Genomic DNA, 13,399 nt, shown 5'->3' on the forward strand with positions numbered 1-13,399 from the left:
ATAAGTGCTAGAGGCAGTTGATTTGTTATACAACTTAAGAGTGCTGGGAGATAACCTCAGAGTCACTTTATTTACATCCTCAGCGTACTGGAGGGTAAGTGATTTTTGCCGCTACTGCTTTGGAAGTGGGTGTGTGTCTAACTACAGAGCGACCACACTAGCCTCGCTATCGACGCTGAAAACTGAAAACAGGAAGTTTCAGCTTCATCTCTGCCCAAGAGTTGCATCAGCTCTCACCAACAGTTAGTTCCCTGGTATTCAATGGCTCACAGTATCAAAGCAGTCCCCTTGGAGGGGACGTGCCCCTTCCAGGCAGGCAGGATGCCCTGTGGGTCCCCAAAGGGGCTAGAGTTCCCATCAGAAAAGGGGGCAGCTAGGTGGAGTGATCAGCAGACACCTGATTTAGGGGTGTGTGTGTAGGGGAGCGATTTGGAGGCCAGAGAGAATCACCCAAACACCAACACAGGCCAACACCAACTTCCAGGAACAGAAAACTGCAGCTATGTCCGTTGCTCCACATGGAGCCTGGGTGCAGTGTTTTGGTTCCTTGCTAGAAAAGAAGCTGGGCGGGGGGAGAGAGGGAAAGGAGTGGGTGGGGAAAGGAGAGAGAAGGAAAAGATGAGGGGGGAGAAAGAGCTAAGGAAAGGAAAGGGAGAGGAGAAGGGAGGATGGAAAGGAGAAGGGGGAAAGAAGTTGGGGAGAAAGAAGGAAAGGAGAGAGGAAGAGGGGAAAAGGAGGTGGCATAAAGGGGAGGGACAGTGGGGCAAAGGAGAGCGACAGATCAGGAGGCCTCTTGCTCCAGCAACAATAAAGTCAGTGAGAGAGATCTATAGCAATTGGACAAAAAGTGGGGCTAATCGAGCCCCCTCCCTGATGACTCAAGTTGGTGCCTCAAGAGTGGCTGAGGAATTAGGGCTAGGGAAGGCCCGGAGAAGAGTTTCACCCTTGCTAAGGGTCTGTTGCTGTGCCCTCGAACCAAAAGCCTTTGCAGGAGGAGATGTTGGGTGGGACCCTTGGATTTAACTAATTCAGACGGGACATCTGTCGTCAGGGGGAGATATTAAAACAATCCAGTACATCTTATTTTCAAAGAACCTGAGTGGGGAGGTTCTAGCTGGTCTTTCTGAAAACCTCAAAAGTCATTGTAATTTTGCCAAATTCTGGTACCTGTTGTGGCAGCCGGGTCTCCGGTCCCCAGGTTTGACCATCTTGCAGCCAGGCCGGCCTTTTCCACTGCTCGCTGGTAGTTATCGTAGAGTGTCTTGCCATACTGTGGGAGGAAGAAAGAGTCAGTGTTGATGGGGATTCGAGAAGCAAACAAGGGCTAATCCTACCACTGACTAAATAATACCTTGAATTGGGGGGAGTGCTTTCATTTTTCCAATGTGATTTTTTTACATTACTTATTTTATTCTTACAACATGGTGGGTTTTTGTAGCCATCCCCATTTTCCAAGGAGGAAACTGAGGCACAGAGAAGATGAGTGACTTACCCAGTGAGGCACAGGAGGTCAGTGGCACACTTGACATTAGAATCCAAGTCTCACGACTCCCATTCCTAGGCTCTTTCCACCGCCTCCCATTCAATACAAATGTAACCAGTTGGAAACCCTCCTACCTCGTCCCGCTCAAAAAGGAATTTTTCAGAGGCAGCTATTTCTACAAATCTTTCCCCAAATATTTCATTTCCACTTGGAAAATAGTTTAGCAGATTACTGATATCAGTAAATATTCTAAGGGCCTTTTCAGAGAGGAGATTTAGCCATGCTGCTCAGATGAGAGTTTCTTGAGTCATGCACATCGTGTTAGAAAATTGAACCCCGTGGGTCTTAATTAGCAGAGTATGTTGCACAGCAGGCTTGCGGTGTGCTTAGCAAATGCAGGTCTTCAGAGATGAGAGCAAAGAAAGACCGTCTTCTCCCAGGTCAGCGGAGATGAGTACGGGTGGGTAAAACCCCCCTTTCTCTTGGATGCTACTTTATCAATTACAAATTGCAATGGCAACAGTTTTAGTGAACACCAAGGCCGGTTATTTCATATTCTGGTTACAGGCAGGGCACAAAGAAAGCAGATGATTAGCAAGCACTAGGCAAAGGTAGGATGTGTTTTCTCACCTTGGCGATCCTTATCCCGGTCACCCACTGATTTAGAGTCCACGAGTCATCACAGCAGAGGTACTTGATGTACTGTGACTCCTTCTGAATTTGGGGATGCTAGAAGGAACAAGTTTCAAGGTTAATAATACTAGTCGGGGCTCAGATCCTTTATCCAAATACATCCGGGGGCCTTCAAGGGTCTGAAATTCTTCATAGACACTGCCCCCCACCCTCAACTTATCACTAAAGGGAACTTTTCTGCACTGGGAGAATGGGGATCATAATGTCTAGAGCCACCTTGCCTATGGGAGTAAAGCCTGTGTGTTTCTGACTGATCAATCAATCATATTTATTGAGCGCTTACTGTGTGCAGAGCACTGTACTAAGCGCTTGGGAAGTACAAGTTGGCAACATATAGAGACGGTCCCTACCCAACAGTGGGCTCACAGTCTAGAAGGGGGAGACAGAGAACAAAACCGAACATATTAACAAAATAAAATAAATAGAATAGATATGTACAAATAAAATAGAGTAATAAATATGTACAAACATATATATATATACAGGTGCTGTGGGGAAGGGAAGGAGGTAAGACGGGGAAATGGAGAGGGGGAGAGGAAGGAGGGGGCTCAGTCTGGGAACGCCTCCTGGAGGAGGTGAGCTCTCAGTAGGGCCTTGAAGGGAGGAATCAATCAATCAATCGTATTTATTGAGTGCTTACTGTGTGCAGAGCACTGTACTAAGCGCTTGGGAAGTACAAGTTGGCAACATACAGAGACAGTCCCTACCCAACAGTGGGCTCACAGTCTAAAAGGGGGAGACAGAGAACAAAACCAGACTAACAAAATAAAATAAATAGAATAGATATGTACAAGTAAAATGAATAGAGTGATAAATATGTACAAACATATATATATATATATATATACAGGTGCTGTGGGGAAGAGAAGGAGGTAAGATGGGGGGGATAGAGAGGGGGATGAGGGGGAGAGGAAGGAAGGGCCTCAGTCAGGGAGGGGAGCTAGCTTGGCGGATGTTGGGAGGGAGGGCATTCCAGGTCAGGGGGATGACGTGGGCCGGGGGTTGACGGCGGGACAGGCGAGAACAGGGCACGGGGAGGAAATTAGCGGTGGCAGAGGAGCAGAGGGTGCGGGCTGGGCTGCAGAAAGAGAGAAGGGAGGTGAGGTAGGAGGGGGCGAGGGGATAGACAGCCTTGAAGCCCAGGGTGAGGAGTTTCTGCCTGATGCGCAGTGTCATACTGATCACATCATTCCCCGGAGATAGAAACTAAATGAAAAGGAGCACAAATTGTTACATTGCCCAGGAGGGTAGATGATCTACAGAATCCCACGACAGTCAAATTCCACTCACTCAACCTTTTAGCAGCATTTTTGGGCCTCCAAAAGTTCCTCATTTAGCCTCATTGAAATACATTTCCTATTTGGCACGTGCAGATCCCTTGGGTATATTGTCACTTGCCACCCACCCTGAATCTGCGTCCACTCACTGCACTGAAGTCCACGGGGCTTCAGGCGCTACACTGCAGGAGAAAGGAGCTGCCTCCTTTCTGAGCAAGAACACACCCCCAGCTCTCTTTTCTTTCGGTAAGTTTGAGTACGAGGGAGTTGGCTCAGCTCCTGCTGGCCTTTTCTGGGGCATAGGGAGTTTCATTTCACCCTATAACTTTCACTCGATCCAGCAGGCGGCATCAAATGCTTTTTAATGGCCGAGATGTGGCTAAGCACTACTGATACCAACCTCTGTGACCCGCAATGTTAAATGCTAACTAAACTTAATTTTGCAAATATTACACGGCAGTAAATATCCTTTATTCAAGATTTCCATCTTCACAACATCTCTAGAATCCGCCCCTTCCTCTCCACCACCACCACCACTGTCGTTATCATCATTGGTATTTGAGCGCTTACCATGGGCAGAGCGCTGTACTAAGCATTTGGTTGAGTATGATAAACAGAATTGGTAGACATATTCCCTGCACACAACTGCTACTACCCTGATCGAAGCACTGATCACATATCCTGTTTTGACAACTACATCATCTCTTCTATGAACCTCCGCCTCCTGTCTCTCCCTTCTTGTGTCCATTTTTTTAAAATGCATCTGGTAAGTGCTTACTATGAGCCAGGCACTGTACTAAGCACTGGGGCAATCAATCGCATTTATTGAGCGCTTACTGTGTGCAGAGCACTGTACTAAGCACTGGGGCAATCAATCAATCAATCGCATTTATTGAGCGCTTACTGTGTGCAGAGCACTGTACTAAGCGCTTGGGAAGTACAAGGTGGCAACATATAGAGACAGTCCCTACCCAACAGTGGGCTCGCAGTCTAGAAGGGGGAGACACAGAACAAAACCAAACATACTAACAAAATAAAATAAATAGAACAGATATGTACAAGTAAAATAGAGTAATAAATATGTACATACATATATACAGGTGCTGTGGGGAAGGGAAGATGGTAAGATGAGGGGGATGGAGAGGGGGACGAGGGGGAGAGGAAGGAAGGGGCTCAGTCTGGGAAGGCCTCCTGGAGGAGGTGAGCTCTCAGTAGGGCCTTGAGAGCTCTCAGTAGGGCCTTGATAAAAGATGATCAGATTGGACACAGCCCATGTCCCACAAGTGTGATTCTCCACTATACAGATGAGGCACCTGAAGCAAAGAGAAGTTAAGTGACCTGCCCACGGTCACAGAGACAAGTTGTGGAGTCAGTAATAGAACCCAGGTACATGCTCTCTCCACTAGTCCTCACTGCTTCTCACTTACTTCAGGCTCCCTTCACTATGCTGTCTGGATTATGTGTCTGAAAAATAATTTAGTCTGTTTCCCAAGTACTAAAGAACCTCCAGTGGTTGCCCTTTCACTACCACATCAAACTCCTTGCCATCGCTTTTAAGGCACTCAGTCAACTCTTATCCTCCTACCTTAACTCGCCAATCTACCACTATAACCCAACCTGCTCACTTTGCTCGTCTAATTCCAGGCTACTCACTGTACCCATTTTGTCTGTCTCACAATTGACCCCTTGTCCACATCCTCCCTTTGAACCAGAACTCCCTCTCCCATTCTCCCCACCTTCAAAGCCCTACTAAAATCACCTTCAAAGCCCTACTAAAATCACCCTTCCTCCATAAGGCCTTCATTTCCCCTATTTGCCTGTGCCCTTGGCCACATACCGCTTAAGCACTTCACATTCACCCAGCCCTGCAGTACTTTTGTACATATCCATTTCCTCTAACTATATTTGATCGTCTCACGCTCCAGGCTGTTAGCTCCTTGTGGGAAGAGATTATGTCTACAACTCCTGTATTGTAATCATAACGGTATTTGTTAAGTGCTTACTATGTGTCAGACACTGTTCTAAGCACTGGGGTGTATTTGAGTTAACCAGGTTAGACAGAGGCAGTCCCCGTCCCATATGGGGCTCACAGTCCAAGTAGGAGGGAGATCTGGGTATAAAATGGGAGGACAAGCAAACAAATAATTTATCGTTTCCTTTGAATTAACTGTTAATCCCATCAAAGACGAGATTTGTAATAACCATACTCCCCCAATCAATCAATCGTATTTATTGAGCGCTTACTGTGTGCACAGCACTGTACTAAGCGCTTGGGAAGTACAAGTTGGCACTTGATACAGTGCTCTGAACAGAGTAAACACTCAAATACCACAGATTGATTATGGGGTCCAAGAGATGGGCACGTATGGCACTTCAGAGTCACATATTTCCTACTCCGGTAGATCAGCTGCATAGTTATGTGAATTAAAGCAGCATTATCACACATAGTTTCTAAGAAAAGTAGTTGGATACACACTTGGTGAGGGCTTACTCCACCCAAGTGCAACTTGGAACAACTGCTGCCTTGCACATGAGTCTGGCCTGGGCACAAACAGAGAGCCAGAAACTCCAGTGACTCTTGGTTTTTAAGTCAAGGTGTCTCTACCATCTTGACCAAGCTAGGTGAACTCTCTGCTTCATTTCCTTTGGATTCAAATGGGGAGGATAAAGTATTAAATGGGCCAAATTCTCCATCTGACTCTTGGTTAGGTCTTGTGTCTTTCAAAATCTCTCATTCGGTCACTGATGACGGCCAAGGGGCCATGGAAATTCTCCGAGTCAGTCCAGACGTTCTTAAATAATCATTCGGCCGCACTCGAGTCACAGGAGTTCAGGTTTAATTCATAAAGAGGACATGAAAGAAGCAGTCCAATCCAGTGGGAAGAGCACAGGGCTGGGAGTCTGAGGACCTGGATTCTAATCCTGGGCTCTGCCATTCTGTGCCTCAGTTTCCTCACCTGTACAATGGGGATTAAGCACTTGTTCCATCTCATACTTAAGACTAGGTGTCTCATGAGGGACTGGGACTGTGTCTGACCTGATTCTCTTGCAATACCTCATGGAGCAGTACAAGGCTTGACACTGAGTAAGCACTTAACAAATATCACTGCTATTTTGGCGAGAGAGGCCAAGTTTAAGTCCCTTTTGACTGAGCGTGCATGTGTTCACGCCTAGATATTTTCTGATCAGTCATGTGGAGAGGCAGGACAGAGCTTGGAGGAAGTAGTGGGTGGGAGGAAGAGACCCTCCTCTCAAGTCTTTTATAGCTTTTGCTTGAATCATGGCCCAATAGGGGTTGGTTGGTATTTAACCACACTTCCTCCCCAGGACTCCAGTTGTCAAAAGACTCTGGAAACTGTAGCCCTTACGAAACTCGTGAAATGTAGTTCCCCAAAAGGCACAGTTACTTTGAATAGGCCGCCTATCAATTTGGTTCACCTTTGATGATGATAACAACGACAATAATATTTAAGTCCAGGAGTAGAAGCTGTAAACCCGTTTTAGGCAGGGAAGTGTCTGCTTATTCTATTGCACTGTACTATCCCAAGTGCTTAAAACAGTGCTCTGCGCATAGTAAGCACTCAATAAATACCCTGGATTGACTGAATTAGGTTAGACCCGGTCCCTGTACCACATGGGGCTCACAGTCTAAGTAGGAGAGAGAACCGTTATTGAATCCCTATTTTGCAGATGAGGACGCTGAAGCACACAGCTATTAAATGACCTTCCCAAGGCCACACAGCAGGCAATGTGGTGGAGCCAGGGTTAGAACCCAGGTCCTCGATCTCCCAGGCCTGTGCTGCTTCCACTAGGCCACACTGATCAATAAAGCTGTCTTTTCTGATAGGCATGATCTGGTCGGCCTGACTCCATTTGCGTTTCTGGAAGGAGCATTGGCTCTTTCGGGTTGCAAGAGCACTGAGTAAATTACCGCAAAACTGAGAAAATCTGCCTGGACGTTTGCACCGAGATGTCCCCCTGATGCTACACACATCCTTGTTTCTAATCCTGACACGACCAAAGCTACTTTAGAACCCAGTGAACACTACAAAAAAGATCAGGACAGCCACCAGCACCTAAGAGTAAATGTCGATCACATCATGATGGGATTGACATCCCCACCTCCTTACTACTCCAGCAACAAAATACATCCAAGGCATCGCCCTAACCAATGATACTTACTAGAGTGAAGAAAATGGCAAAACTAGATACGGCAAGTTCATCTTTAACTGCGCTGAATTCTCAAATGGCTGGAGGAGCTCGATTTCAGGCTCATTCGTTTGCTCCATGGACAAGCCTCCTCAGGTTGGAAGGAGCAAGCTTCTGCAGGTAGGGGATTAGCCTGTCTCCTCATCTTGGGCCTGGGGTCTTAAAATTCCCTCATTGTGCAAAATCCGGTCCCTCGATGAAGCAACCGGTGACTAGAAGCACTGGGTTGCTGGAGGGGGCAAAAACTGAAGCATAAACTTTCTGACTAAGCAAAGCATGATAGAATCTGGGAACCGATAACAGAAGCAGCTGAGAAGTATGATCACCATGGCCTCTGCCAAAGCAAATAATGAGAAGTAGCTGAGTTTTGGTATGGGGGTGGCCATGAAAACTGACCCAGGAACACATCTTGGAGGGGGTAAAAAGGAAACAAAATAACTGGGAACAAGCACATTCTTCCTAATTGAGAAGCAGCCTGGTGTAGTCACTAGAGCAGCTCCATCACTTGTCTGCTGTGTGACCTTGGGCAGGTCACTTAACTTCTCTGTGCCTCAGTTACCTCATCTCTAAAATGGGGATTGAGACTGAGCCCCATGTGGGTCATGGGACTGTGTCCAATCCAACTTGCTTGTATCCATTCCAGCACATAGTACAGTGCCTGGCACATAGTAAGCGCTTAACAACTACCATAATTACTATTATTACTCCAACTGACTTCCTTGCCCATAGATTGGCAATCAGCTTTCCAACAGTAATGACGACATGAGGCTCTTTAGCAATGAATTATTTTTTGTGTGTGCACCAAGGACTGCTGCTCCAGCTTTTAAACCAGCTGCCCCCAAACACCACCTGCCCGCTGGGTGACCTTGGGCAAGTCACAGTTTCTCTGTGGCTCAGCTTCCTCAACTGCAGGTTTCAATACCTGTTTTCCCCCCTACTTGACAGTGAGCCTGTATCTGGCCTGATTAACGTGTATCCACCCCAGTGCCTGACACACAGTACGGGCTTAACAAATACCATTAAAAAAAACCCCACACCGGATCATTCACCTATACCCTGGGAGGGGCACAGGGTCCACACAGCTTTCAAGCTAGCTTTGAAAACTTGCCCGCTTCTTGGTAAACCTTTGTAATTTAGACATCTTAAAAACCTTTTCTGTTTCAAATACAGTTCCAAAGTGGCTTCTCATCAATCCTTCAGGCTCAGAGGGCAAACTGTGAGTCTGAAGAGGCCCAGGAAAAGTGTAATTAGGAGGCGGTGTGCTTGGTGATCCCCCAAGGAGGATACTTGGCTGCAGCTGTCTACTGCTGGAGCCTTTCGATCTGGACTCGACACGTGGGCCTCCTATGACAACACTAGGTGTCTTCTTCGGTTGGGGCGGGAAGGAATGGGAGGATGAGAAGGCTCTTTAGTCAGTCTGACGTTCCTCAACTCCCCCACTCAATGCCTGGCTTACCGTTCCCTTCCCGAAATTCTGACCTCATGTATCTGATGTAGACCAGTCTGCTGTTTTAACCCACAGGTCTTGGGGACTCAGAACTGCAGTTCGCATTTTTTATCCCCCTTCGAGATGGCAGGGGGTGGGGGAGGAAGGAGAGGGGGAATGGAGAAGAGTGAGACACTCTGGGTGACACAAATCCCAAAATGGGAAGACGGCAGCCCACTCGTGAGAGAGCACGGAAGGCTTTCCCTCAGAGTCTGCTGTAGGAGGACGAGTCAGTTCCGTTTATCAGGTCTGCTTATGTCCTCACCTCGGCTAATTCCCAGGAACCTAATGTTTAGAATCCTAGATTAATTCAGCACCATGCCCCGTTACTCTCAGATTACTCAAGCAAAACCTGCCCCAATAAAGCCATAATTAAATCTGCACCTTGTCTCCAACACATCAGGCCAAGTAAACCAGCTCAATTTGCATACAGATTACCTTCCTGTCCATGCACCAGACATCCATCTAAGCAGTTCCATCTTAGTCTAATGTCCATGGACACTCTATGCCTAAGAAAGATCACCCAACCAAACTGGTTACAACCCTCAGTCAACACTTCAAGCTGATGGAGGTTAGTGTGTGTGTGTTTGTGGGGCGGTGAATTGACAGTCCCTGCTCTTCGGGGATCTTCCAAGAGTGGAACCTCAGCTGTGGCTGGAGGAAAGGCTGTTGTTTTCTATCTTTCAGGCTGAGAGCAAGGGGAAGGGAGTGGAGTGCTAGGATATTGCTCAAACTCCCCACTTGCTCGCTGCTGGATCCCAGCCCAAACCATTCGCTGGCCCATCTGGGCCAGACACCCAGGCCCCTCTACCATCTTTCCCCCGGAGGGGCAACGTGGTAGGAGAATGGCAGCTGAATGGACGGATGGGCTGTTTTCTTTTTAATTATAGGCGACTCTCAACGGTGGTAATAGGGCCAGAAAGGGCACAGGTAACTAAAATCCATATAGTCCTAAAGCCTCATCCTGGCCAGCAACTTCAACCTCCTCCGTGACCACTTCTGTTCTCAAGGAGTAAGAGAACACAAAAAGGCCAAAGCAGAGTACATTTAACTCTGTACTTAGTCACCCCCTTCCCCCTCCAACAAGAGGCACATGAGCTGGACAGGGGGACAAGTCGACTGGGGAGTGGCTTGTACCAGCTGGCACCATCTCGTCTCCAGTGACGCCTCCTCAACCCTCCTGAAGACACAGAAGACTAGGCCCCATCTTGGCTGGGCTCCAGTGACTGTGTGGCACTCCTAGAAGTGCCACTGACTATACGGGGTGTCCACTTATGCTCGGTTGTCACTGGACTGTTGGAACTACAACTGCCGGCACGCCACATAAACCTCGACCCACTTCCAATATGGCCCTGGCTCCCGTCCGGCCCAGCTCAGTGTCAGAAGAGGAGATTCCGGACCAGTAAGGGGCCAGGTCTGGTGAAAGCCATAGCAGCTCATGGCTCGGACCTACGGCAGACAAGCATGGACTCCCTTAAGTCTGAGGATAACCTCTAGAAAGACTAAGTTTCCCGGTGACATTCCTGCAAACTCGCACAAATCCTCTGTGGGTTTACTCAGGGGACAGCTGATGAGGGAGGGCAGGCAGAAAGAGGTGCAGAAGACACCAGCCTCTCTCATTTTTCTGCCACACTCTCTGATAGATCAATGCTCAGTAGCACTGCACGATGCAGTGCTGAGAAGCAGCATGGCCTAGTGGATAGAGAACAGGCTGGAAGGCAGGAGGACCTGGGTTCTAATCCCAGTTTGCTGTGGGATAAATAACATATTTATTACTCTATTTATTTATTTATTTATTTATTTTACTTGTACATTTCTATCCTATTTATTTTATTTTGTTGGTATGTTTGGTTCTGTTCTCTGTCTCCCCCTTTTAGACTGTGAGCCCACTGTTGGGTAGGGACTGTCTCTATGTGTTGCCAATTTGTACTTCCCAAGCGCTTAGTACAGTGCTCTGCACATAGTAAGCGCTCAATAAATACGATTGATTGATTGATTGATTGATTGATTGTGAGACCTTGGGCAAGTCACCTAACTTCTCTGTGCCTCAGTTATCTGTAAAATGGGGATTAAGACTGTGAGATCGTGTGGGACATGGAGTGTAACCAACCTGATTATCTTGAATCTACCCCTGCACCTAGTATAGTGCCTGGCACAAAGTAAGTGCTTAACAAATGCCATTAATTTATTTTTTAAAAGGGCTCAGTGCCACTAGGGCTCTGGGGAGCTCCTGCCACCAGGACGGCCGCTGCAACAGTTTCCAAATAGCTAAGCTGAGAACCTGGGCAGGACGGAAGGGGATGAAGGATTGGTTTTCTACTTCTATTAGATCCTTTGTTGAGCCCTCCTGAGCTAAATCAATCAATCAATCAATCAATCGTATTTATTGAGGGCTTACTGTGTGCAGAGCACTGTACTAAGCTCTTGGGAAGTATAAGTTGGCAACATATAGAGACAGTCCCTACCCAACAGTGGGCTCACTGAGGAGAATTACGGTGAAAAGGTGTTAGGTTCTCACTGTACTCCTGCGTGGACACATCTATTTTCTGTCCATATTTGTTTCTGGAAAAATACGAGTGGGGTTGATCAGCAGTGCCTCTCATTCCAAACCCGGGCAGATTCACCAAAGGATTTCTTGGGCCAAGCTAGAGGCCTGAAAACACTTAAGTGGAGAGTTGCTGCTAGGTCAAGGGCAGAGGGGGGCGGGGGGTGGCAGGGGGCTGTGCAAAACTCGACATTTAGAAACAGGGAAATGATCTGTGAGGAGGTGAGGCAAGGGTGACTCTCCAACAACAGAGACTACCACAGTGCACCTTCGGCGGCCTTCCATTGCTACTATAACACATTTTTTTTAATGGTACATTAAGCACTGACCCTGTGCCAGGCACTGAACTAAGTGCTGCAGTAGATACAAGCTGGCCAGGTTGGACACGGTCCATGTCCCTCAAGGAGTTCACAGCCTTAATCCCCATTTTACAGATGAGGTAACTGAGGTGCAGAGAAGTTAAGTGACTTGCCCCATGTCATCATCAATTATATTTATTGAGCGCTTACTATGTGCAGAGCACTGTACTAAGTGCTTAACCGCACAGCAAACCCGTAGTGGTGCCAAAATTAAAACCCAGGTCCTTCTGACTCTCGGGACCGTGCTCTACTCACAAGGCAATGCTACTTCTCTTGCGAGAGGGAACCACTGGGGGCTTCCGGAGAGGGGATGGGGGGCAGGGTGGGCAGGACAGGGAAGCAGATTCCTTCTCCCTCTGTGGATTGCAACACTGAAGGAAATTCCCCCCCCAGCGAACTAGTTCCTCACTGGTCTAAACTGGCTGTGCCGGCCCAATTCTGGGGGTATCACAGCAAGCCCAAGTCTGATTTAAGATTCCTTTTTACCATATTTCACTTCAACCCCTCTCCTCTGTGGGGGTTTTCACACGCTTGGAGGCGAAAAGCCATTTTGCCGGGGATGAGAAGGCAGCGGCATGCCCTGAACTGCTGAGTAGAACAAACCCCGTTTGCTTGTTTGTAAAAATCAGATGGTAAAGTTGCGAGTGAGCCTCCGAGAATCATTAGTGGTGTGACAAACTATCAACCATTTGAAGCTAGATCTTTCTTTTTGAGCACTCATACTTAATAAAGCAACTGGGCTAAGAAAATATTTTAAAACAGTCCCTTGGTAGATCTGGTCTTATTGAGAGAATCTTGTCTGTGGAAGTTGACTAAGAAGAGCTGAAATTCCTTCCCTTCTACATTTCTACACATTACTGTGGATTATCAAGTGGTCACTTTTCTAACTGCTGCTTAAAATGTGGTTTGTGGCATTTAACACTTACCTGCCATTAAAGGAATGAAGGCTCAGCAACCTTAGAAATACTAACTTCCAGGTTCACCAGTACGTACCTTTAAGACAAAACAGTGGTCAGTTGGAGCTTTATATTTCACTTTGTACTGTGTCCCGTAGTACACATTTACATTTTCAAACTGAATGAAGCAGGTCAAGTCCCGTGACGTCTAAAAATGAAAGAGAAAATATATTTTTATAGTTTGATTCCGATTTCATGATTAATCGCTCTCTGGCAGTTCCGGTAATGCTTCTGAGAGCAGCGTACCTTAATGGAAAGAGCGTGAGCCTGGGAGCTGGGAGACTTGGGTTTTAGTCCCAACTCTGCCACTCGTCTGCTGGGTGACCTTGGACTGAACCTCTCTGTGCTTCAGTTTCCTCATCTATAAAATGGGGGGTTAAATAGCTGTTCT

The 13,399-nt window shown here is 47.2% G+C and overlaps 1 protein-coding gene across 1 annotated transcript in view; it reads right to left on the reverse strand.

Annotated features, from left to right (window-relative positions):
• LOC119936187 (amyloid beta precursor protein binding family B member 1 interacting protein) overlaps positions 1-13,399 on the reverse strand; it is a 67,893-nt gene that overhangs the window by 7,080 nt on the left and 47,414 nt on the right. The window contains 4 exon segments of the mRNA XM_038755648.1: positions 944-1,041; positions 1,168-1,270; positions 2,114-2,212; positions 13,046-13,156. Of these exon segments, the coding sequence (XP_038611576.1) occupies positions 944-1,041; positions 1,168-1,270; positions 2,114-2,212; positions 13,046-13,156 (411 nt within the window).

The sequence above is a fragment of the Tachyglossus aculeatus genome, chromosome 13 (genome assembly GCF_015852505.1).
Source record: "Tachyglossus aculeatus isolate mTacAcu1 chromosome 13, mTacAcu1.pri, whole genome shotgun sequence".
Classification (NCBI taxonomy): Eukaryota; Metazoa; Chordata; class Mammalia; order Monotremata; family Tachyglossidae; genus Tachyglossus; species Tachyglossus aculeatus.